This window comes from Amblyraja radiata, chromosome 6 (genome assembly GCF_010909765.2).
Source record: "Amblyraja radiata isolate CabotCenter1 chromosome 6, sAmbRad1.1.pri, whole genome shotgun sequence".
Taxonomy (NCBI): Eukaryota; Metazoa; Chordata; class Chondrichthyes; order Rajiformes; family Rajidae; genus Amblyraja; species Amblyraja radiata.
The window spans coordinates 78,537,901-78,563,890 of record NC_045961.1 but is presented as its reverse complement, the minus strand read 5'-3'; the positions used below and the strand labels follow the sequence as shown (position 1 = coordinate 78,563,890).

Below are 25,990 nucleotides of genomic sequence, written 5' to 3'. Positions count from 1 at the left end.
CTGAGACAGAGAAATTGAGAGTAGGGCGTAGTGTCTTTGCCAGAGGCAGGGTGGGAGGAGGTGTAGTCTAGATAATTGGGGGAGTCAATGAGTTTGTAGTAGATGTCATTCGATAATCTGTTCCTTGTGATGGAGACAGAGTAATCACGAAAGGGGAGAACGATGCCAGATATAGTGCATGTGAATTTGAGGGCAGTGTGGAAAGTAGTGGTAAAGTTAATGGAATCAACTAGTTCTGCACGGGTGCAAGAGGCAACCTCGATGCAATTATTGATGACAGTAGAGAAAGAGTTGGGGGATGGTGCAGTGTACAAGTACTGTTCGATATAACCGATATAAACACAGGCATAGCTGGGGCCCTTGCGTGTGCACATGATTACACCTTTAAGTTGAAGAAAGTGAGAGGAGTCAGAAGAAAAGTTGTGAATGAGAACACATCCTGCCAGGTGGAGGAGAGTGTTAATTGGGGAAAACTGAATGGGTCTTTCTTTAAGAAAGAAACGGAGGGCCTTGAGACCTTCCTGGTGGGGGATGGAAGTGTCAAGGGACTGGAAGTCTAGGGTAATGAAGTGGCAATTGGGGCATAGGAATTGAAAGTTATTGAAGAGTCAAAGGATGTGTGAGGTGTCTTGGATGGAGGTCGGAAGGGATTTGACAAGGGGAGGATAGGATGGAATTAAGGTATTTGGGGATGTGTTCTATGTGGCAGAAGCAGGCAGAAATAATGGATCTGCTAGGCAGTCTTGTTGTGGATTTTGGGAAGGAGATAGATGTGGACAGTGCAGAGCTGGGGAACTATAAGATTGTTAGAAGTGATGAAATTGGTAACAGTCTAGGAGATGATAGTTCCACTGCGGGTCATGGTCAAGGTGTAGTTATGAGGAAAAATGTCAGAGAGGTTGCGCCTGGCCTCAGCATGGTGCAGGTTAGCCTGTTGGACTACCACAGGAGACAAAAGCCTGTATCCACCCATCACCTGCCAGACGTTGTCCTGCCCACCTCTCTTCCAGCTTTTACCATGCCCACCACAATCAGTCTTAAGAAGGGTCCTGACCTGAAATGTCACCTAGCCATATTCTCAAGGTACTGACCCGAAATGTCACCTATCCATGTTCTCCAGATTATGACCTGAAATGTCACCTATCCATGCTCTCCAGATTATGACCTGAAATGTCACCTATCCATGCTCCCATAGATGCTGCCTGACCCATTGAGTTACACATGCTGAGGCACTTTGCATTTTTTTTAGCAGGTTAAATCAATGCTCATTGAAAGAAAAGAATGAGATACGATCTTATTAAAATATATAAAACTGACTAGCTAGATGTTACAAAGAAGACAGCGTCTTCCAGAATGAAGAATGGTCCTGACCCAAAACATCACCCATCCCAATCTGAAGAAGTGTCCGGACCTGAAACATCCATCATCCTTTTTCTCCAGAGATGCTGCCTGACCCGCTGAGTTACTCCAGCACTTTGTGTTTATCTTGGGTAGATGCTCAGATGTTTCTGTTGGCAGGGTAACTAGAACTCGGAGGTATAGCTTCAGAATAATGGGTCTGCAATTTTTGACAGAGGTGAGCAAAATAAACTTCTCTTACAGGATCACGTCTTCGGATTTCTCTGCACCAGAGGGCCATGGAGGTGGAAGGCATACTCAAAGCTGAGACTGACAGGCACTTAAACTCTCCCCAAATCCAGGGTTCCAGGGTGGGAGCTGGAAAATGCTGCCAAATCCAAGACTGGCTGAGCCACAAACTACTGATTCACAGAGCAGGTTCGGAGAATCTAACTACACAATTCCTGCTCTTGTTTCATGTTTCCTTTGTGCATTTTACAACCATCAAAGGATCCCTGTGAAAATCTGCTTTGCTTTCATTGCATCAGTATGGAAATAGATAATTAATTTGTTATTTGTCTCATCATTGGTTAATTGCAAATATTATTAAGGCCCCAAGTGAACATGGAGTTAATTTTGATTTATTTTGCCTGGTACAAGCAGATTAACAAACATCATCAATTGTGTTGAGTTGCTTTACCACTGGGTGGCGACTAGCTCCATTCTGAACAGGGTCCTTTGCACTGTGTTCAAAGTATCTGCTTGTTTCAATGACAGACCTCTAATGGGACATTATGACTTAAATTGGCCCAATTTCATTTCATGTTCCAACAAGTTCCTCAGATCTCTGGGCACAACAGTTGAGTTGCTGCCTTGCAGCGCCAGAGACCTGGGTTCGATCATGACTATCGAGACCCGGGTTTGATCCAGAAGCTTTGGTTTCCTCCCACACTCCAAAGATCTACAGGTTTGTAGGCTAATTGGCCTGGTATAATAGCAAATAGTCCGTAGTGTGTATAGGATAGTGTTAGTGTACGGGGATCAGGTCATGCAGGCTGAAGGGCTTGTTTCCGCACTGTATTTCTAAACTAAAGTAAAGATGTTCTGAGCCTCAAAAGATTTGCATTATTTTGTTAAAATATTAAATAATTACAGGGTTCTGGAAAGCGTGTGGCTTAATTCAGTGTGTTACTTCCAACTTGTGTCAATGAGAAGAAAGAAGAGCTGGATAGATAGTTATTTAAATTAGTTTTGTTATTATTGTCTCATGAGGCCCAAGAGGCTATGAATTTTCCCAATGAAAGTACCCTCAATCTGTTGGACTGTTGCAGTTGCAGAGGTCCATGTGTTGGTATTGCATTGAGTTCACTTAAAGGGAGCAGTCCTTTTCACATGTCCATTCTTCATTCGAAGAGAAGAATGAGAAACGATCTTATTAAAATATATAAAACTGAACACTACGAACAGCTGCTTCCTAGTTTCTCCCATGCTGATGTCCAATGTATTAAGGGCCCTTTTACAGATGTCTTTAAGGTACAAGTTAGCAGTCAATTTGCCTATCCTCAGGGCTAGTTCCATCTGTTGAACATCTTCACCTATATGAATAATATTAATTTAATGTTAGGCATTTGCACTGTTGAAGAGTTAGAATGTCAGTTTGCAGGCAAAGGACAACTACCCTTCTATTGCTGCCGAATCCAAGACTGAATCAAATCGAATCCAAGAATCCCTCAACAACTTTTCCAATGACTCCCATTTCCTCCAAATCCAAGGCGTAGCTATGGGCACGTGCATGGGCCCTAGTTATGCCTGCCTCTTTGTAGGGTACATCGAACAATCCCTGTTTGAGGCGTACCCTGACCCTATCCCCGAACTCTACCTCCGCTACATTGACAACTGCATTGGTGCAACCACCTGCACCCATGCAGAGCTCACTGACTTCATCCATTTCACTACTAATTTCCATCCAGCCTTCAAATTCACCTGGACCATTTCTGACATCTCCCTACCGTTTCTAGATCTCACCAACTCCATCGCAGGCAACAGACTACTGACCGACATTTACTGCAAACCCACTGACTCCCATAGCTATCTTGACTACACTTCTTCCGACCCTGCTTCCTGTAAGGACTCTATCCCCTACTCCCAATTCCTCCGTCTACGCTGCATCTGCACCCAGGACAAGGTGTTAAACACCAGGGCATCGGAGATGTCCTCATTCTTTTTGGGAACGGGTGTTCCCATCTTCTATTATAGATGAGGCTCTCACCAGGGTCGGCCTTAGGAGGTGCGGGGCCCAATTGGGAACAATTCTGGTGAGCTCCAGGTTCCCAACCAAGGTTTGTAGAATCATAGAAATATAAATAAAGTTTATTACAGACTTTATATCTCTATGGTAGAATGGAGAGTAATCAAAATGTGCACTTAAAAAGTGCTTGCGACTTAATGGACCAAACAGATCTAAGCTACATTTTAATATAAAATCGCACACATGTAGGCCTACAAGTAACAAACAAAATGTGTAGATCACATCTGAAAAGTACATATTTACAATACCACTTGTTTTAGTGACTGTGAAATGAAAAAAAGTAATTGAATTAAATAGATCCTGGAATACCAATAACCATTGGTGAAAAACCAGTCCAGGCATTAAATTTTGGGCTTCAGCCCCATCTTACCCTTTGGGCTTCTTCCCCATCCTAACTTAGTTGTGTGTGAGTGTGTGTTAGTTAGTTGTCTGTGCGTTATGTGTGTGTGTGGGAGGGAAGGAAAGAAGGAAGAGAAGGGAGGAAGGACAGAAGGGAGGGTGGGAAGTAGAGAAAGGAGGGAGGGAAGGAGAGAAAGAAGGGATGGAACGAAGGAGTGAATGGGAAAGAGAGAGAGGAATGAGGGAGGGAAGGGAAGGAGAGAAGGGAGGGAGGGAGGGAAGGGAAGGAGAGAAGGGAGGGGGGAAGAAGGGAAGGGAGGGAGGGAAGGAAGGGACGGAGAGAAGGGAGGGAAAGGGCCGGCGGTGGGAGCGGATGCCGGGGTCCGGGTGGGAGCTGAGGCCGATGTTTGTAAACGTTGCTCCAACCCCTGCCCGACCCTCCCTGTAGTGTTCATCAAAGATCATAGAGCGGATAATCTTTGGTGTTCACCACGTTTTCCCGGGATGAGAGAGGGGTGGAGCCGGGGCTGTGTGCGTGGTGCACGGCGACTGGAGGAGCGGGAGTGCTGCCCCAGGACCGTGAGCGAACGACCCACCTCCCCCTCTTCCCCATCTCCATTCCCCCTCACACCCCCCTCCCCGTCTATCCCTTTTTTCCCCCTCCACCCCTCTGCTCTCTCTCCACCCCTCTCTTCCCCTTCCACCCGGGGTAGATCTACCCGAGCCGAGAGTTCATTACTCTAGTGCTGGGCCCCCTTAATCGCGGGGCCCAATTGGGAGCAATCGGTCCAATCGGCTTAAGGCGGCCCTGGCTCTCACCAGGGTCTCCTCTATATCTCGCAGCTCTGCTCTTACTCCCCATCCCCCCTAACTCGTAACAAGGACAGAGTCCCCCTTTTCTTCACATTCCACCCCATCAGCCGTCGCATACAACATATAATCCTCCGACATTTTCGCCACCTCCAAAGGGATCCTACCACAGGCTATATCTTCCCATCTCCTCCCCTTTTCTGCTTTCCACGGAGACCATTCCCTCTGTAACTCCCTGGTCAATTTGTCCCTTCCTACCCAAACTACCCCCTCCCCGGGTACTTCCCCCTGCAACTGCAGGAAATGCTACATTTGCCGCTTTACCTCCCCCCTCCATCCAAGGACCCAATCAGTCTTTCCAGGTGAGGCAGAGGTTCATCTGCACCTCCTCCAACCTCATCTACTGCATCCGCTGTTCCAAGTGCCAACTTCTCTACATCAGTGAGACTAAGCGCAGGCTCGGCAATCGCTTCCCCAACACCTCTGCTCAGTTTGTATTAGCCAACCTGATCTCCTGGTTGCTCAGCACTTCAACTCCCCCTCCCATTCCCAATCTGACCTTTCTGTCCTGGACTTCCTCCATTGCCAGAGTGAGGCCCAGTGCAAATTGGAGGAACACTCCAGTGGAATGAACATTGACCTCTAATTTTAAATAGCCCTTGCTTTCTCCCTCCCCCTTCCCAGGACTCCCTCAAAGCCTACTGTCTCCGCCTCTTCCTTTATTTCCCCCCCACCCGACATCAGTCTGAAGAAGGGTCTCGGCCTGAAACATTGCCTATTCCTTCTCTCCATAGATACTGCCTCACCCGCTGAGTTTCTCCAGCAATTTTTGTCTGCCTTCGATTTTCCCAGCATCTTTCCTAATAGGCCTTTTTCACGGGGCGACTTGACGCAAGAGTTAACCAGAGTTTAACATCGTGGGAACCTCGTGCGATAACAGTACGGCATTCGTGGACCACCGTGGACCACCGTGGCGCTAATGGCAGGTAATCGTGTAACTTGGTGACTCGGGAGAAAATTCAAGCAAGCTTGAATTTCTCCAAGAGTGACTTGTACACTTGTGGTTGAGTGTTGCAACTTTATATGAACGTAGTGGCCAGTGCGATATCCGTGCGATATCCATAATAAGTCTTGCGGTTACCGTGGGAACTCCTGCGAACGGTAAACCTGGAAGCTGGACTGAGGGGACAGAAGGTGAGTAAAAAAGGTGTTCTCAATATCCTTTAACTGGCGAAAACTTTGGAACTAGTCGTTCGGTGCGAGTTGATTAAAAAGTGTTTGGAAATTTCAAACTTCAAATCAAATGTCTCTCAAACCTGCTGATTGTATCTGATTCCACTTTTCGTAGCAAGTTCCACTTTTCGACACAAATGCTTGAATAACTCAGGCAGGAAGCATCTCTGGAGAACATGGATAGGTGACGTTTCAGTTCCAGATGGGAAAGAGGAGGCAGGATCAAGCGTGGCAGGTGTCGGAAGGAACTGCAGATGCTGCTTTAAATCGAAGATACACAAAATGCTGGAGTAACTCAGCGAGTTACTTCAGCATTTTGATCTCTGGATGGAAGGAATGGGTTTCCCAAACTCACCCATTCCTTAAACCCATTCTTTCTCTCCAGAGATGCTGCCTGTTCCTCTGAGTTACTCCAGCATTCTGTGTCTATCTCAGGTAATAGATGGACACGGGTGAGGGGGCAGATGGTTTGAACAAAGATCCTAGATTAAAGCGTAGTCTGTAAAATAGGATTGTGAAGCATGGGGAAGGAATGTTTGGGGGGGTGGGGGGTGAGAGGGGTGAGGGGAGGGCTGAAAGAGGTGCGAGTCTAGATGGGCCACAGCGGGGTGTGGTGGGGTGGGGTGCGGGCGAGGGAAGGGTAAGAAATGGGAGGAGAGAGAGGTTGTTAGACGTTACCTTGTGGCTAGCATCCGTCCATCCATGAGAGATGATGGTGTGGCTTTAGAAACATAGAAAACAGGTGCAGGAGTAGACCATTTGGCCCTCCGAGCCAGCAGCGCCATTCACTATGATCATGGCTGATCACCCAAAACCAGTACCCCGTCCTGCCTTCTCCCCATCTCCCCTGATTCCGTTAGCCCTGAGAGCGAAATCTAACTCTCCCTGATAGGAGTAGAATGAGGCCATTCAGCCTATCAAGTCTACGCCATTCAATCATGGCTGATCTATCTCTCCCTCATACCCCATTGTCCTGCCTTCTCCCCATAACCTGTGACACCCGCACTAATCACTGGGTTAGGCAGCAACTCCACTATTGTGCTGCAGTGCCGTTCCAAAATTCCCTGTCTGCGTGTGTTTTAATATCCCAGCCCAGCTTTAAATCTGGGAATGGGAAGGGTGATTTTACAGAAAATAGAACAATACAGGAGGGCACCAGTAAATGGTCAATTAGGGGAGGGCACCAGTAAATGGTGAATTTGGGGAACGCACCAGTAAATGGGAAATTAGAGGAGCGCACCAGTAAATGAGGAATTCGGGGAGCGCACCAGTAAATGGGGAATTGGGGGAGTAAATGGGGAATTAGGACAGCAGCAGTGATAGTCATTGATTGTGTTATGTTATGCACGGATATTACACTGGTGTGAACTTGTATAATACGCTGTGCAGCAAAATGGACCATGAGTTTAAGATCAAAGATTTGCGTGTAAATTGATATGACTGATAGACACAAAATGGACCCTTCTTCAGACTCTCTCCAGAGATGCTGCCTGTCCCGCTGAGGTACTCCAGCTTTTTGCGTCAATCTTCGACAGATTGGGTTTGCTGTAAATGTCTGTATGTTAATATGTGTGTCTTTTCCTCTTGGGCATTACTTTGTTTCTGTTGGTGGCTCCACATTTTATGATAGCCTGAAGTATGATAAACTTTTACCTCAGCAGTTTGATTGTCAGTGCTTGTTTACCTCATTAAATAAATATATTTTTTACTATCAGCTTGATGTCTGCAATTCTTCATTAACACATCACTACAAGATGAATGTCCCTAATGTTATAATCCCTCTCATGCTGAAACACAAAATAGTTGAAGGGAGGTGATATAATCACATTTTCATTAAGTTTCATTTTTGAGTGTTCAGGTCCATCAATTGTTGAGCTATTTAAACGTTTGAAAGTTTCCCCTCTCGGTAGAAAATAAAATAAGCCAATCAGCACGGTAAATGTGAGACAAAGTCTTTATTCCTATTTGACAATATAAAAAGACGACTTCTTGCACATATTGAGAGAAGGTGCATCACACCAAACATTTGTCTATAAAAGGGCCTCGCAAACACGAAAATCAACAAATGAGGCACGCTAGATTATTTTAAACACATTATATTCATTAACCTCCGCAACACGCCTAAACTCAGGCATTAAAAGGAACAATGCAATGTGCTAAATGGCAGGTTTTGCGGATGAACATCTTATAGGAAGCACTTTTCAGAGGACAACACTAGAAAGTCAGCTTATTTGCTATGCATTTCTGCTAACATGCAGTAGTGTTCCTGTGGTCGGCTACCCATCAATATAGCTGTCCTGCCACGGCACACTCCCCAATTGTGAATTGTAGTAAGCGCAGAGATGACCTCTTTGCTCTTTCACACCCAGTGAGACTTCCTCTTAATTCTCTTTTTAATTAATCTCTCCCTTCTGCCTTCACGCAAGCGTCCTCAATGCACATAGTGGGCTGCTGCATACAGCGCGTCATTGACAAAAAACCACCATCCTGTACTCGAAACTACTTTGTATAGGCATGCCTCCAAATGAGCCAATTCAACCAAGGGAGGATATTTATAGTGTGTGAAAAAAAAGTGACATCATTTGTGCCACGTGTAGTTCACAATGTTCATTCAAGATTTAACGGGAAAGCTCGGGAGACGGACAAGTCACTCGCACAAATAACGGAAATGCCGAGTACCGTGGGAACTCTTTATCTACACCCCGTTATATCGTGTGATATCGTGCTAGACCATGACCACTTCACTCTGGTTACATCTTGCGTCAAGTCGCCCCGTGAAAAAGTGCTTTAAACCCTTCATATTGTTTGTTGTTCTCATCCCCAGCCTCACTGGTAGTGTTAGGGTTAACTCTGTTTTTCTTTTCACTGATGCTGCCTAATCTGTTGAATGTTTCCAGCATGGTCTTTCTTTATTTTGGATTTCCATCAACTACACATTTTGTGTTTTTCATGCAATCATTCTTTCCAATTACAGAGTTTTGAATAACAGCTAGCACTCTCAACACAGCAGGCCTAAAACAACGGATGCCAAGCAGAGGCTGAAAACAAATATATCCCAAGATAATAATTATTCCCTGCATGCAAATAGCTATAAATTCAGCAAATCTTCCAAATTCATCATAAATCTTTAATGGTGATTTTTTTCTGTTCATATCTGATGTCAATAATAAAGGATAAAAACCATGAATGTCCCTCAGGCATTTGGCACATTAATGGTGTTCATAATGCATTGCCATCTATCATCCTTATTGTATTTGATACCCTGACCAGTTCGGACGCATGGTCTTTTACTCGTATTAGCTCAGATTTTCTCTCTCCAGGGATGCCACCTAACATATCAAGTATTAGGAGCAATTCTTTTAGTTCGGGTTTCCATCAGGCACTGTGTTTTAAACATTGTTCCAACAAAGTCTGAATATTTCTTCTCCTCTGCTCTCATTTCCCTACCGCAATTAAATCTCCATTAGTGTTTATTAACGATTAACCAGCTAGCATCACCATCTGCCAGCCAGCAGATGTGTCACTTAGTTTAAATCCTTCCATACACTTTATTTTGTTCTCTTCCTCTGCCCTCTTCAAAATTAAATGATTTCCGATGAAAGTCATTAATCTGAAACAATAATTTTGTTTCTTTCTCCACAGACACTTTCTAACCTTCCTAACACAGACACTTCCTAACATGTTGAAAAATCTTCACAAGTGTTCCCGTGCTTACCTGCCATTAGCTAGTCTTCCCGAGTACCTGCCATTAGCGTTACCCGTCCCCGAGCTCCGACGTACCAGCTACGTTCATTCTTCGTGCTTACCATGAGTTTGATTTTTTTTAAACTCGGGAGAGCTCTTGGAATGAACTCGTACCGTGGGACAGGGCTTTAACACCAGTAATCATTTCCAAACATAGTAAGATTAATCGAGAACTTACCAGTTTGAAGTTTGATATTTATTTTATGAGGAGTTACAATGAGCGATTACGTGAAGAAGCCCGCCAGCTCGCATGCGCTTCAACTTTCAAAGCAGCGGTGTGAAATCACAGATAACAGTAGTTGAACTGAACATAGTAGGATTGGAGAGAACTAGAACTACCAAGTGATCTTTATGATAAGAGGGTTGGGAGCGGAGGGCACGTAATCGCTCATTGTAACTCCTCATAAAATAAAGATCAAACTTCAAACTGGTAAGTTCTCGTTTAATCTTACTATTTTACTTCGGAGTCACGTGAGTGATTCCGTGAAGATTTCAAAGCTCTGCGATTTCATGCCGTGAACACGAGTCCACACAAGCACAACTGCATCAGTTGACCATAGATAAGGGAAACGTTCATAATGCATACAGACATGACATAGATTTAAAACATGCTGATGCTTTTTAATGAACAAATAATAATAATAGTAACCCCTCTCATCTGGGAGGAAACCATAAAACAGAACCTAAAATAAAGTTGGCAAATACCCCCGGTCTGGCAATGGGTTATTGTAAAATGTTTGGAAAGTTTGTTCGTTTAACCATCCTGCAGCCGCTAGGATGTGGTCCAGCGGGATGTACATAACCCTTGCTGCTAATGTTGTTGCAGCCCTGGTGGAGTAGGATTAGAAAATATTAGTATCTACTCCTGCATAAGCCAAAAAACCCGTTTTAACCACCTGGAGATGGTCTGAACTGATACCTTCTTATGAGTTTTTTTGTAACTAACAAACATTGCTAGTTCAGAGCATCTGGCTCTTGGTGACTTTGACGTATTGTTGTAAATGTGTGACTACACATAACCAAAGGTCCATGGGGTATGCCATGAAAAACTAGTTTGAGACCTGACGCCCCTAGTCTGCTCTGCTTAACTAAATCACAAGCATAAAATATTATATTATTTGCAGATGTAACCACCCTGTCCAGTCGCAATTTATGTAGTGACTGGACCCGTTGCGCTGAGCCCAGCGCCATGAGCATAACTACCTTATGAGAGCCGGGCCAAAGATAAGGATGTAGCTGGAGCCCCCTGGTGAAGTAGTGTTAACACAAAGTCAATATCCTATACTTCCGTGTACCTGGGCCTGGGAGAATTTGTGTTAAAGGTATCCTTTATAAATTTGGATATCAGAGGGTGAGACCCGACAGAGTGGGTCCCGCTCGCTGCAGCAAATATGATGAGAAGGCACGTTTGGCACAGTTAATGGCACTATAACCTAATTTATTGTCAAAGACCCATTTGAAATGAACTCCAAGACGTCAGTTATCCGTGCCGTATTATATGTAACATTAGCGTTTAAACAAACACTTCCCATCTCCTGATAAGGAAATGTACTGCTTTTTTGGTGCTATCCCCGCACTCTGCAGTGAACACGTACATGGATCGGTCTGACAACCCGAGACGCAGGAAACGGTCTTCTCAGAGTCTGCAAGTCAATGAATTGATTTTATCATGCAGAGGCTGGTTTTCCCGAGTCACGGGCTAAACCAGAAAATTTATGTGTTTAGAATAACCATATAAGGTTCTATTATCATACCCGACATTAGCGGAAACCATGGCTGCATAGGCCAGTCAGGCAGTACGAAAACCCTGAAGCGGTATCTTGCTGGATTTTTTGCAAGACCCGACTGATGAGGTAAAATGGAGGAAAGACATAAAAGAAAATTTCTCCCCAGTGTAGCGAGAATGCATCTATCGCCACAGTTATGCCACATATTTTTGCAACTGGTGATTGAGCCTGGATGCAAACATATCGATATTTGGTGTTCCCTCGAGCCACAATGTCATTAAATACCTTTGTGATCCAACATCCATTCTGTGTTGTCATTGATTTTACATGATGATACACCAGCGCCAAATGCGGTTAGGTAATTTATCACAGGATACTTTGACTTGATTGCACCCATGTGATTAACATATGCCACCACCATAATGTATCAACTTGTAGTTCAGCATGCAGATTATGCATCGTGAAGTTTGCAGACGACACAAACCATCGTGAAGTTTGCAGACGACACAACAGTGATTGGGCTGATCACCAACGGTGATGAAACAAAATACAGAGCGGAGGTGCAGAACCTGGCGGACTGGTGCGCCAATAACAACTTGGCACTAAACACCTCCAAGACCAAGGAGCTGATTATTGACTTCAGGAGGTCCCATTCTGGAGAATACGCCCCAATCTCCATTTATGGGGAAAGTGTGGAGAGAGTGTCCAGCTTTAAGTTTCTGGGCACTCACATTTCAGAAGACCTCACATGGTCCACAAACACCGCCGCGCTGGTCAAGAAGGCACAGCAACGACTGTTCTTCCTGAGGACATTAAAAAAGACTGGTCTGCCCCAACAGCTGCTGACAACGTTCTACCGCTGCACCACAGAGAGCATACTAACGTATGGCATCTCTGTGTGGTATCTCAGCTGCACGGAGGCGGAGAGGAGAGCTCTTCAGCGCGTCGTCAACAGAGCGCAGAGGATCATCGGGACAGAGCTACCAGCCTTGGAGGGCATCTACCACACGCGGTGCCTCAGGAAGGCCCTCAGCATCCATAAGGACTCATCACACCCCTGCCACGGTCTGTTTCAACTACTTCCCTCCGGCAGACGTTACAAGGCCTTCTACGCCCGAACCTCCAGACTCAGGAACAGTTTCATCCCAAGAGCTATAGCGGCTCTGAACCGGCCCTAATGAGTGCCCCCCCACCCACCCCCTTTGGGCAGTCTCCCTCAGATGGTCACGTCAATCAATTCAGCTTGTTTATTTATGTATTGTATTTATTTACCTTTCTTGTACATCAGTGGAGCTGCACACTAAATCTCGTTACACTGACGTGCAATGACAATAAAAGATATATTATATTATTATTATATAACTGAAGAATTGGTAACTCATACAAATCCCATCCGCCTCTGTATGGTATTCGTAATTTTCCATCTTTGAGCACTAGCATCAGTTTGTAATATAACTGAAGCTTTACTGACCAAAAGGTTACTGGAGCAAAGCTGAATACTGTTTGTGACCATTGTGACTTTGATAGCTTCAAATGGAAATAGCATAGGTCTGTGAATAATGTCCTACATGGTACTTGAGAGGTTACTCCTTTGCATGATGTAAGTTCTGATAATGCATAGCCCAAATTACACAGCTGAAACACAGCCATTTCTTTGCCAATTACACTTGATGAATAGAAGGCTGCTTCATAACAACAAGGTTGTTACAGGCTTCTATTAGTTCCAATCTCTTGTCCCAGGGCGGAGTCACAGACAAATTAATAGAGTTAAAGGTAAATCGCAACAATAATAACTCTAGTTAGTATCAACTTAAATTTAACTGGATGGATGAGAAGCCCCAATTTCTCAAATATAGTTTGCGGCTGAAACAGTTAATTTTTAGCAAAATACAGCGTTTAGAATATCATGCAGATAGGCCATAACAAGTGTTTTTGAGCTCTGAGCAGCCCAAGCACCGGTTTTAGTAATTTGGTAAATAACCTGGGAGCTGAAGTTAGCCTATTGTGCAGTGCTTTAGCTGTTATCATTGCCCCATCCAGCTAAATTTCAAATATCTCCGGTGATCCCTGTGAATCGGAACTGAATAGTATGTATCTTTGAGATTGATGCATGCCATAAAGATCCTAAGGAAATCAGTTGTTAGACAGTAATGAAGTTTCCTATTCTGAAATGTCTATACTGCACATGCGAGTTAAATCAAGGATGAACCGACATCCTGCATCTTTCACAATGAACAGGCCATGTCTGGCATAATTTGTGAGCTTGCCTTGAAAGACAACTCTGGCCATATGTCCGACCATGTCTCGAAAGGCAATCCTGGCCATAATACTGAACCTGCCTCGAAAGGCAATTCCGGCCATAATTCTGAGCCTGCCCTGAAAGACAACTCTGGCCATATTTCCGAGCCTGTCTCGAAATGCAATCCTGGGCATCATACTGAGCCTGCCTCGAAAGACAACTCTAGCCACAATTCCAAGCCTGTTTGGAACCCTTGTATACTGTGCAGTATAAACTAATCACGTTATCATTTTAGTTTATAAACGGATCTGAATCTCATGTTATCATTGTCATTTGTACAAAACACATGTGTAAATATTACCAACTTTTAAATGGTCAATATACCCCATGTTTCGGAAAGAACCAGACCCACCTACCTCCATGGTTACCGGTGGTCTTATGGTAAGCCCAAAGGCCCCTGATGCGGGTTCTATGTCTGTCCTTGATTGGAGATAGGACTGGTAGGGTGCGTGGATTCCATATTTTTCCTGAGACCGGCTCTGGCCTTGGCCTGAAAGACCTCTGCCCAGCTTTCAAGCTGCCACCAGCTTCAGTGAACCGCTTACTGCGATGGAGACGTGGGGTGTGTCGTCGCCGAAACGATGAAGCTTTGCTCGTCGTTGGTACCTTGATTAGTCCGACAGCTTTTTCTTCCTCATCCAGGTCTTACCTGGTGGATAGGTCTTCCCTGAAGAGAAGATTCGGCGGCTGGTTTCATTTCCTGGGTTTTCATGCCCCCTCCAATGTCACCCCAGATTGCGCTGTTCACTGCCGGCACTTTCAGGAACAATTTACAGGTGCATGGTATCTTACAGCCATCACCTGTTCCTGTATGATGTGACGTGAGGTAGCTGATGCTAGCAAAGCTTGTAGCGTGAGGGGAACTCTGGCCCCTACCGGGTTTTCTGCCAACGGCTGGAAACCAACTCTTCCGGCAGCAACACCTTTGTTTGCGAGGATTCCCTTGAAACCATACGCATGTACTCCAGTATGTTCCACGGACATACTTCCGAGTTTGGAGTTAGTTACACACTGACCACTCGCACTCCCCTCCATAGAGAGGGAGATTTGTAAGCAGCCCTGAAACAGGTGCTGCTGCAGGCTCCTGAGGATACCTTTGCTGATATGGCCCCTTCTACGGACCATATCAGGATGGAGCATCACATTTGTGGGATAAATGCCCGAGGGCGCTATCCATGCTTCATCTAGGTTAAACGTCCGAGGACGTACCCATGTATGTCGGAGGGGAACCCTCCTGGCCTGACTCGTCCAAGTCCATAGGCCTACCCGACTTACTCTTGGATTAACCCTCTTTCTGGGGAACCACAGCGGTCTGGGAGCCGTTGGCCGCATTGTCAGTGACTTGGGTAGTGAACCCGACGGCTGCCAGCTACTCGCGCTTCCGCGGTCCATGACCGGGATCTCCCCACGGTCCATAACCTGTTTCCCCCGCGGCCCGTCTGGACTTCGCCCCAAAATTGTCCAGCAGGAAAAAACTCTGTAAAAGAGATTCCTGCAAGAAAAAACAGAACCTGGAAATAAGTTCAAAACCTGCAGGGTTTGAAACTTACCACTGGAGGAGCGACGCGCCTGCCAGCCAGTTGTTGCGCAATGCGTTAGATGTAACTGATGCGCATGCGGGCTGGCGGGCTTCTTCACGGAATCACACGTGACTCCGAAGTAAAATACAACAGTAGAACACTCACCTTTAATGCTGATTCCTTTTCTCTGTCTGTGAATTGTAAAAATACTTCAAAATTCTTACTTCTGGTATTGATCCTGACTGCATATCCTCATTACTAACTGATAATAATCTTCCTACATGGACATCAATCACAAACTATTATTCCACATGTGCTTTCCCTTTTCTCTATCCTTTTTAAAGTTAATCTAAATGACATGCAATGACATTTATACCTATGGCACAGCTATTTCACTGGATGCTATGTTATTTCACAACATCCAGATAATTAATTGAAGTTGTGGTTCAGTCTTTTACTATTGGTTCTCAGAAACAAATAGTAAAACATATTGAAACATGTTTTGTGAAGGTGAAGAGTGAGACACAGCATGAAGGCTACCAATTAGGGATGAAATTATGCAAAAGTGATGGGTGGGATGATGCTTACAACATCACATGGCTATTTCCCTTTCATAAGCATTTGAACAGGCACAAAGAATCACATTTTCAAGAAAATGGAAAAGGGTCTGTCCCACAGGCAATTTTTCAGGCGACTGCCGGGGACTGTAATGTCGCCGGCAGTCGCCTGAAAAACGGGCAACTGGAATGGCGACTGTCAGAGTGGAGCACACACACACACACATCGCTTCCTTCTCCAGCCCGTTATGCAGGCGGGGGACAGGGCAAGTGGGGGGAGCGCTGTCTGAGTGAAATTCACACGGTGCAAAGCCAAGGTGATACAGTCACACACCGCGATGAACAGGAAGTTTGCCGCTATAATTAATATGTTGAAAGCACAGTGTATGGTAAGTCCATTAAAAGAGGGGGGAGAGAAAGGGGGAAGAAGGGGGGGAGAAGGGGAGAAGGGGGGAGAAGGGGGGAGAAGGAGGGAGGAGAATGAGGGGGGAGAAGGAGTGGCGACAACTTTTAAGAAACCAGAGATACACGGCTGTGAAGCTCGGCGCACATTAACATTAACGGTCGGCTGAAAACTACTGCTTACGTTTTTTTTCCCAATTAGCCAATGAAATTCACCGGCTACATCCTACGAGAACCTATGAGAACCTTCGTTCTCCTGGCATCCCACTAGGACCTCCTTGTGACCCACCTACGGCACGAGAATTCTCGCTACTCTCCATGGCGGCTTCATTCTGGTCGCCGCTAATTTTTCAACATGTTGAAAAGTTTGCAGCGACCATAATGAGGCCACAACTAGTTCCCAGAATGCAGGAACTCCTCACGACCATGACGGCGATTCCCCGGCAACCACCATGTGGCGACCAAATGGCGACCGCAGTCTCCTGCAGTCACCTGAAATATCGCTTAAGTGAGACAGGCCCTTAATCTGCACAAAACTCTGATTGAGTTTCTCTCCCCACAGATGTTCTTTGGCCAGCTGAGTATTTTCAACATTTTCCTTTATTTTATATTTGATTTTGTGCGTTTGTGATATTTTGGGGGATTTTTCTCTCTCTTTGGGAACATTCATCACTGAAGATGAATGTATTGAATACAAAGGGACAGAATAATAGGCATGGATTAGGAAACCAGAAAGTAGCAAGACTTGAAAATGCTGTGCTGAAGAACATTTTCCTCAATTCTTGCAGTTATCTTGTTGGAAGGAATGGTCCTGCCATTGATCATGAGGTCTTGCAGGGTGGCAGGCTGTTGAACAAGGTAATTCATGGTGAGGGTGGGCCAGTACAAGTCACACCTATGAAACAACTGTGAAGAAACATTAACATCCGTCAAAGCCAAGGTCCCCAGGCTAAGTCAGTCAGGCAAGGTCCCCAGGCTAAGAGAACTTTACAGGTCCCTGTGTTCTTAAATGGATCCATCAGCGTATACAAAATCCATTGCACAAGAATTGCTACAATACCAGTTTTTAACTCTTTGCCAAAACTTGATTTGCTGTCGTGTAATTGAATCTCTAACAAACCAGTCATTCCTTTGACCTTGGCCTCATTTTCCTATATATTTCTCTTGAAAATTAATCAGAAATACTGACAGTAATTTCATAAAGATTGATTAACTGTCTGCTGTTGTTTAATATGGGATCTTCAGGAATAACGGAATAGCTAAAACAGAGTCATTGTATAAAATGATGCTTTCGAAAAGTTAAAGGTGTGTTAAAAAGATTTATAGATTGAATTAAACTATTGCAGCATTAACAACTATTTTCTGTGTTGTGTTTTGCATGGCAGAGCAGCTTACAGTAATAAAAACCTCAAGGTGCTTTTCACGATTGCTATCAGACAAATAAAAAAGATATTGGGCCACAGAAATTTACGACAAATGGCCAGAATTCGAAGCAACGAGAATGGGGTTAAAGAGAGACAGAGAGAATGAGAGTCTCAACAGCTCTAAGCATTGCTCCCAATGTTTAGGACATAGAAAAATGAAATCTGTAGCAGACCCAATTGGAAATACGACAGTAATCTTGAAGATTTGAAGAGCTGGGAAGGTTTCAGAAATAGGGAGGGGAAATGTCAAGGGAGGCACAATGCCACAGCTGGTGCTGCTGCCTCATAGTGCAGGGACCCTGCTTACTGTCTGTCTGGAGTTTGCTTGTTCACCCGATAACTGCTGGGTTTCCTCTGGACGCTCAATTTTCCTTTCACTTCCCAATGATTTGTTTGTTGGTAGGTTAATTGACCCTGTGGGATTGGTGGGTAGTAGATTCTCAAGGAGTTGATGAGGATGTGGAAAGAATAATGTGGGAATAGCGATGAGAATGTGGAGCGAATACCAGTGGAATAGTGCAGGAACTTGATGGTCAGGAGCTGTAGGTACCTGGTCCAAGACCGCAGGAAATTGTTGTGAATTGTGGACGCAGCCCAGACTATCACACAAACCAACTTCCCTTCTATTTACTCGATTTATACCTCACGCTGTCTCGGCAAGGCGAGCAGCATAATGAAGGACGAGTTGCCCCCTTGCCACTCCCTCTTCTCCCATCTCCCATCAGGCAAAAAGGTATAGATGTGTGAAAACTCTGTGTGACACCTCCAGATTCAGGGACAATAGACAACAGACAATAGGTGCAGGAGTAGACCATTCAGCCCTTCGAGCCAGCACTGCCATTCACTGTGATCATGGCTGATCATCCACATTCAGTACCCCATTTCTGCCTTCTCACCATATCCCCTGACTCTGCTATCTTTAAGAGCGCTATCTAACTTTCTAATGAAAGCATCCAGGGAATTGGCCTCCACTGCCTTTTGAGGCAGAGAATTCCACAGATTCACTACTCTCATTCGTTCTAAATGGCCTGCCCGTTTTCTTAAACTGTGGCCCGTGGTTCTGGACTCCCCCAACATCGGGAACATGTTTCCTGTCTCTAGTGTGTCTAATCCCTTAATAATCTTATATGTTTCAATAAGATCACCTTTCATCCTTCTAAATTCCCGAGTATACAAGCCCAGCAGCTCCATTCTCTCACAGTTTCTTCCCAACTTCTATCAGGCAACTGAATCATCCTACCACAACCAGAGAGCAATGCTGAACTATCTAACTCGTTGGTGACCCTCAGACTATACTTGATTGGACTTCGCTGGCTTTATCTTGCACTAAATGTTATTCCCTTAAGTCATGTATATATACACTGTAAATGGCTCGATTGTTATCATGCATTATCTTTCTACTAACTGGATAGTACGCAACAAAAGCTTTTCACCATACCTCAGTACACGTGACAATAAACTAATCTGTAAACTGTTTCACTGTAAATCAGGGTCTCTTTCCATGTTGTATGAGTCTGACGGATGAAAATTCGAACATTGACTGGTCGGTGTGAGCAAGTTGGGCCAAAGGGCCTGTTTCCATGCTGTATAATTCTATGACTCTATGAGTGTTGCTTTGCGGAATGGCCACATAACCTCCCAAGACTCCTATGTTTATGACCCCATTCATTTCCTATTTTACAAAAGGAATATAAAAGGTTCTAGATAAATGTCAGTCTTTATTTTTTTTAAATCTCATTCTGACCCTTTTGGCTTTCTCTTATAAAACTGTCCTAGCAAAGTTCTTGGGTAGTTAATTTGGTATCAGGATTACCTCTGACAGGAATTAATGGCAATTTGAAATTTAGATAATGAAACATTGGTTAATGGAACATTGATCTAGAATCCTACCAAAGCAACAGCAATAATTAAGTAGATGGATAAATTAGTTGGTCTTGGTTACAGTAGTAATGAAACTGGATTAGTGAAATAATGCACATGGTTTGATAATCTACTTCCTTAGTTCTGACACAATTATGGATGGATAATAAATGCCAATGATGCCTACATCCCATGACCAAACAATACTAAAATAAAACATCTTGTTAAAAGGTATAACTCTGGCCAGGGTTCTTATGATGCATGGTTGCATGGTGATTGAGTTAGCAGCTTAGTTTGAAAAGAGTTTTGATCTGAAATCATGAGTTTGAATCTCACCAATCGCCCAAGGAATGTACATAATTTAGTGCATCTAAAAAGAGACAGATTTAGCATCCATATGATTGGTGGCTGTGGAACTGTCAGTTGTTGTAAAATCCCAGCTGGCTCATCACTGTCCTTTAGAAATGGAAATCTGCTAATCTTACCCAGTCCAGCCTATGCTAGATCAAACCTATTGTATTTGTTGTCAGTTCTTATCTGCCCACAGCAGTGACCTGTTCAATTCAGAGAAAATTAGATTTAGGCAATAAAAGTCACTGCTACCTATATTTTCTCTGTTCCTCTTTATTCCCCAGACCTTGCAATTTTTGTTGGTTGTGCTTCAATGGCCTGACCCCAATTGAAATCCCGAAGAATGAAGATATTACACATTGCCACATTGAAACCTCCACAACTTTGCAAACTGCAACTGCAACCACAGAAGTCAAAGACTTATCAACTGCAGATAGTCAGTTTGATTCATTAATTTAATATAAAATATCACAGATTGACATTGTGATTTTGTTCCATGAACAAATGTGAATGGTATGCTCTTAAATGCGAGTCAGTGCCTCCTTTAAAATATTTGATGAATTTGCTACAAGGGCATTAAACACTCCTGTGATAGCATCACCAATAGTAATTTCTAAGCAAAGGACCAAAATCTGCAAACCTAGGAATATTTCCTTCATATCATTTGATGCATTGAGCTTGGTGATATAATTCAACAACTGAAGGCAATGAAATAAAACTTTAAGTATTGCATTGTCAAACTGCAATCTTGATTGCATGCCAGACTCTACACTACTTGCATATTCATTTGGCAAAAGTGTGGAATATTTTTATTCAATGCTGTTGTCATATAAAATCCAGAATTCATGATAGATTTTGGGAGTTGGTGTTAAAACACTTCATTTTGTACGTCTCCCACTCTCCGTAAATCAAGATTGATGAGAGGTGAAATTATTCTGCGACTGCCACAGAAATTATACTGGCCTTCAGGGAATTTTGTATTTACCTCAGAATAGTTCTTCAGCACTTTCTGTCTGGAACAAATAATCTGTCAATTTTATTCAAATGAAGAAGAGAGTCATTTAAAGGAGCGCCTGTCCTCCGTTTAAAAATGACAATGGAGAAATATCACATTCCTTGGGTTCTGCTACCAATACTCTGAAAATGGGAAGCAGAGGATTTATCTTTCTTAAATGAACACATTTCAAATAAAATATAAATTACCATTTTGTAATGGTCTGGAAATGTGTTTTATGAAAAAAAAAACTTTTACTGCAAATAATCAATATACTTGGATATTATATGTGCAACCATTGGAAACAATTGATTTTGATATGCATGGATATGTAGAAACTTCTATAATGTGTCATTTAGACACACAAGTTTGTTCTGGCTTTCTTTTATTTTAATTTAGCTCAAGTTAGATTTACAGCATGGAAACAGGCCCTTCCACCCACAGAGTCCACGCCGACCATCGATCACCTGTTCACACTAGTTCTATGTTATCTCACTCGCTCATCCACACCATACACAGGAGGGGCATTTTATAAAGGCCAATTAACCTGCAAACCTGCACGCCTTTATACACACACGCCGTCATATGCACACACGTGGTCACAGGGAGAATGTGCAAACTCCACACTGTCAGCACTCGAGGTCAGGATCGAATCCGGGTCTCTGGTACTGTGAGGGATCAGCTATATCAGCTGTGCCTCTGTGATACATCGCAATGAAATATTAGCTGATCCATGACATCACAAAATTAACCTGATTTTTTAACACATCCTTGAATTGTTTTAATTAATAATAGTCTTAAAATTAACAGTCAACCTAAATTGCCATCCAAAATTCCATCACCCTCTTATTTGAAGTCTGGCACCAATTTTTAGAGTAATACCCTTTATCTCAACATAAATAATTTATTTCTATGTATAGTGCTACTCGCCCGCCGCAGTCAGATGATGGAGGACACGCCCGTCATGGACCGACGATGGAGGAATCACCCGCCGAGGACAGAGGAACGAGGAACGGCCACCATGGACTGATGACGGAGGGCTTGCTTGCCCTGGGCCGATGGAGGATCCGCTTGTGGACACCGAATTGGACCAAAGGCATCTGTGTCAACAGGAACAATGCCACGAAGAATGAGGTGGACCAGCGAGACCAATAGGGGGTGAGGTGGGGGGGGGGGGGGGGCTGCCGAGAACAAAGGGAGTTCTGTTTATGTAGGATAAAACTGCAGATGCTGGGTTAAACCAAAGACAGACACAAACTGTTAGAGCAACTCAGCAGGACACTCAGTATCTCTGGAGAGAAGGAATGCGTGACTTCTTGGATCTGAAGAAGGGTCCTTCTCTCCAGAGATGCTGAGTTACCCAGCACTTTGTGTCTATCTTCAGAGAGGACTGTTTGGTACTTTGTAACTTTGTCGGTGCCAACACGTGGCGATATTTGTTTATTGCCTAGGTTGTTTGCCAAACAAAGTATAGTACATGCGACAATAAAGTATCAATCATTCATTAATTAATTCATTCATTATATAGCACAAATCATCCTGCAACCTTCCATATTTTAAGTACCAACAATATTAATGCCTGATAAAACATTTTGGCAGTGTTGTTTGATTATATAACAGGATGGAAGATATTGGTGGGAAGCTCACTGGAAGCCATCCAACATAAATGAAAATAGCTACAAAAAGCTGGAGTAACTCAGCGGGGCAGGCATCATGTCTGGAGAGAAGGAATGGGTGTTGTTTCGAGTCGAGACTCTTCAAATGAACATGGATTAATGTCATTATAATAACCATTGATCATTCTCATTCATAAATGTGAAATCATAAAAATAAAATACTCACCAAGACCGTGTCTGTGAGTTGACATAGAAGGCAACACATTCCAAGTCTTTGTTTTTGGGTTGTAACATTCCACAGTGTTTAAAGTCTTCAGGCCATCTCTGCCTCCAACAACGTAAAGTTTATCATCAATGACAGCTACTCCAAATTGCAGTCTCCTACCATTCATCACTCCAGCCTGGGTCCAAGTATTTGTTCGCAGGTCATATTTTTCAATGGTAGTGGCACCTGATAAAACAATTAGCGAGACATGATTGTGACGGGAAAGAGCAGATTGGAATCCTGAATGCACACATCACATGCAACCTAATAATACAGTGCCTCCCGCAACAAACAGAAGTCAAAAAGTTAAGTTAAAATCCATCAAGGAATTTTCATGTACAGCTTTTGGCATTTCATTGAGTGCTCACATTTCTCTGGACCTTTTACTGACTAATGTACTTGTGGGTTTTTTTCAATTAATAGCAGGAAGATGAAGCAAGGAATTTATATATTTACAGCTGCATGATAAATTAAGTTCAATGGAAATCAAAGCATGAAAGGAAGGGCTTAACTAAAAAAAAAGAAACCTTAACTAATGAAGAAAGAAATCAGGATCAAGTTTGCTACATATGGGCCGTTTTCTTTGTCAGTGTCTCGGTTTGAGGTTCAGAAAATTATCTCACAAAATCTCTGCATTTCTCCTTTTTCTTTGAGGAACTCCGTGATGCTATCACTTTGACTCAAGTTTATGGTCAGTGCCCACATCATCTCTTTGTGGGAAATAATATTTAACTCCATTCATTGTCTGATCCAGCCATGCAATTAGGAAATTTAAATTCTGCTAATCAAATAAACCAGAAAATTAATAAAAAACAAAACAGTCTTAGTATCTACAGGATTATTGTAAAAATCCATTCAGTTCACCATTGTTAATTAGGGTGGAAGATTTACCATCCTTGCTGGTCTCCGTCCGTACTATATGCCCAGGGAATTACTACAGGCCATTGGGGTGTCTGTTTACATTCCTCTGTCTGCCAAACCGCTGCATGTGAGTGCGTCATCTACACAGTCACTGCGAGACTCCAGACACCCGAGTGCTTTCATCGCTATCTCAGGGGATTTCAACCACGTGACTTTGGACGCTAACCTATCTACTTTCACTCATTTTGTTGACTGTCCGACCAGGGATATGAAAACATTGGACCTGCTGTATGCCAATGCTAATGAGGCGCACAGCTCCATAGCCATTCTGCCACTGGGAAGTTTTGACCACAACTGATTCACCTTTTATCCAGCTATAAGCCAATGGTCCAGATGCTGCCTGTGACCGCAAGGTCGGTGAGGAGGTGATCATAGGAGGCCTGTGACACTCTACAGGGCTGTTTTGAGGTCACATACTGGGACGCACTCTGTAGTGCCCATGGAGAGGACATTGATGGACTCACAGACAGTGTTACCAGTTACATAAAGTTCTGTGTGGATAAAGTTGTCCCTGTGACTGTACACAGTTTACCAAACAACAAGCCCTGGGTGGCCAATGACATAAAGGCCCTTCTCAACCAGAAGAAAAGGGCCTTCAGGAATGGTGACAGGGAGGAGGTGAAACGAATGAAGAAAGATCTGAAGGTGAGACAAAGACAGGGATGACTACAGGAGGATGCTGGAGCTGAAACTTCAGCAGAATATCATGAGGGATATATGGAGTGCTATAAAGAGCATTACAGAGTACAAGATGACAAGTGGTCTGGGGAGGGAAACCAATCAGGACTGGGCCAACGAGATAAACCTGTTTTTAATAGATTTGGTGGAGGGGCCTTTCTCCACCGTGCTCCCCGACAGACTCTCTCCCTCAATCCCGCTGGTCCACTTCCTCTGTCCTTTCTTTGTCGCACCTGACCATCAAGGCCGAGCAGGTGAAGAAAGAGCTGAGCAGTCTCCGCCCGGGAAAAGCCATGCGCCCCGATGATGTCAGCCCTAGGTTACTCAAGGCATGTGCCAGCCAGTTGTGTGGAGTACTCCAGAATATCTTCAACCTGTGCCTGAGCCAGGAGAGGGTTCGCGTGATGTGGAAAACATCCTGCCTGGTTTCTGTACCAAAGAGGACACGTCACAGATCCTCAAATGACTACAGACCCGTGGTGCTGACTTCACACATCATGAAGTCCCTGGAGAGGCTGATGCTCACTCACCTGTCACCCCTTGTTAAACCCTGCCTGGACCCCCTGCAATTAGTTTACCAAACTAAGATGAGGGTTGAGAACGGCATCATCCAACAGTTCCATCATTCCTATGCTCACCTGTATAAGCCGGGAAGCACTATCAGAGTCATATTTTTTTATTTCTCCAGTGCTTTTAGCACCATCTGGCCTGCCCTGCTAGGGAATAAACTGACGAAGATGTGGGTGGAAGCTCCGTTGGTGTCCTGGATCACCAACTACCTGACTGGATGACAACAGTATATTTACCATGTCAGGTTACAGAACTGTGTATCGGACATGGTAGTGAGCAACACAGGGGTCTCTCAGGGGACGGTCCTCTCTCGCTTCCTGTTCACCATCTACACTTCGGACTTCAGATATAACTTGGACTCCTGCCACCTGCAGGTATTCAGATTACTGCATTTGCGGGCTACATCAGTGAGGGGAGGGAACCTGAATACTGTGTAGTCGATTACTTAGTTGAGTAATGTGGGCTGAAACACCTCCAGCTCAACACCAACAAGACTAAGGAGTTAGTGGTGGACATTAGTAGGAGAGGAACACTCCTGTCCCCTGTCTCCATCAATGGTGTGGATGTGAAGTATACCAAGGAGTACAAATACCTTGGAAGGTACACAAAATAGCTGGAGAAACTCAGCGGGTGCAGCAGCATCTATGGAGTGAAGGAAATAGGCAAAGTTTCAGGCCGAAACCCTTCTTCAGACTGAAGAAGGGTTTCGGCCCGAAACGTTGCCTATTTCCTTCGCTCCATAGATGCTGCTGCACCCGCTGAGTTTCTCCAGCTTTTTTGTGTACCTTCGATTTTCCAGCATCTGCAGTTCCTTCTTAAACAAATACCTTGGAGTTTACCTGGACAATAAACTGGACTGGTCCAGGAATGCTGAGGCCCTGTACAAGAAGGGACAGGGCCAGCTTTACGCTTTGAGAAGGCTCCGCTCCTTCAACATCTGCAGTAAGATGCTGCAGATGTTCTACCAATCGGTGGTGGCTCCGTCCTGGGGGTGGAGTGGATTCATGGGAGGTGGTCTTGGAAGAGAGGATGCT

General features: G+C 44.1%; 1 protein-coding gene across 1 annotated transcript in view; it reads right to left on the bottom strand.

Moving 5' to 3' along the window:
- The window catches only part of klhl1 (kelch like family member 1), a 203,423-nt gene that overhangs the window by 32,993 nt on the left and 144,440 nt on the right, over positions 1–25,990 (bottom strand). Inside the window, exon 6 of the mRNA XM_033023035.1 lies at positions 22,749–22,973. Within this exon, the coding sequence (XP_032878926.1) occupies positions 22,749–22,973 (225 nt within the window). The remainder of the gene's footprint in view (positions 1–22,748; positions 22,974–25,990) is intronic.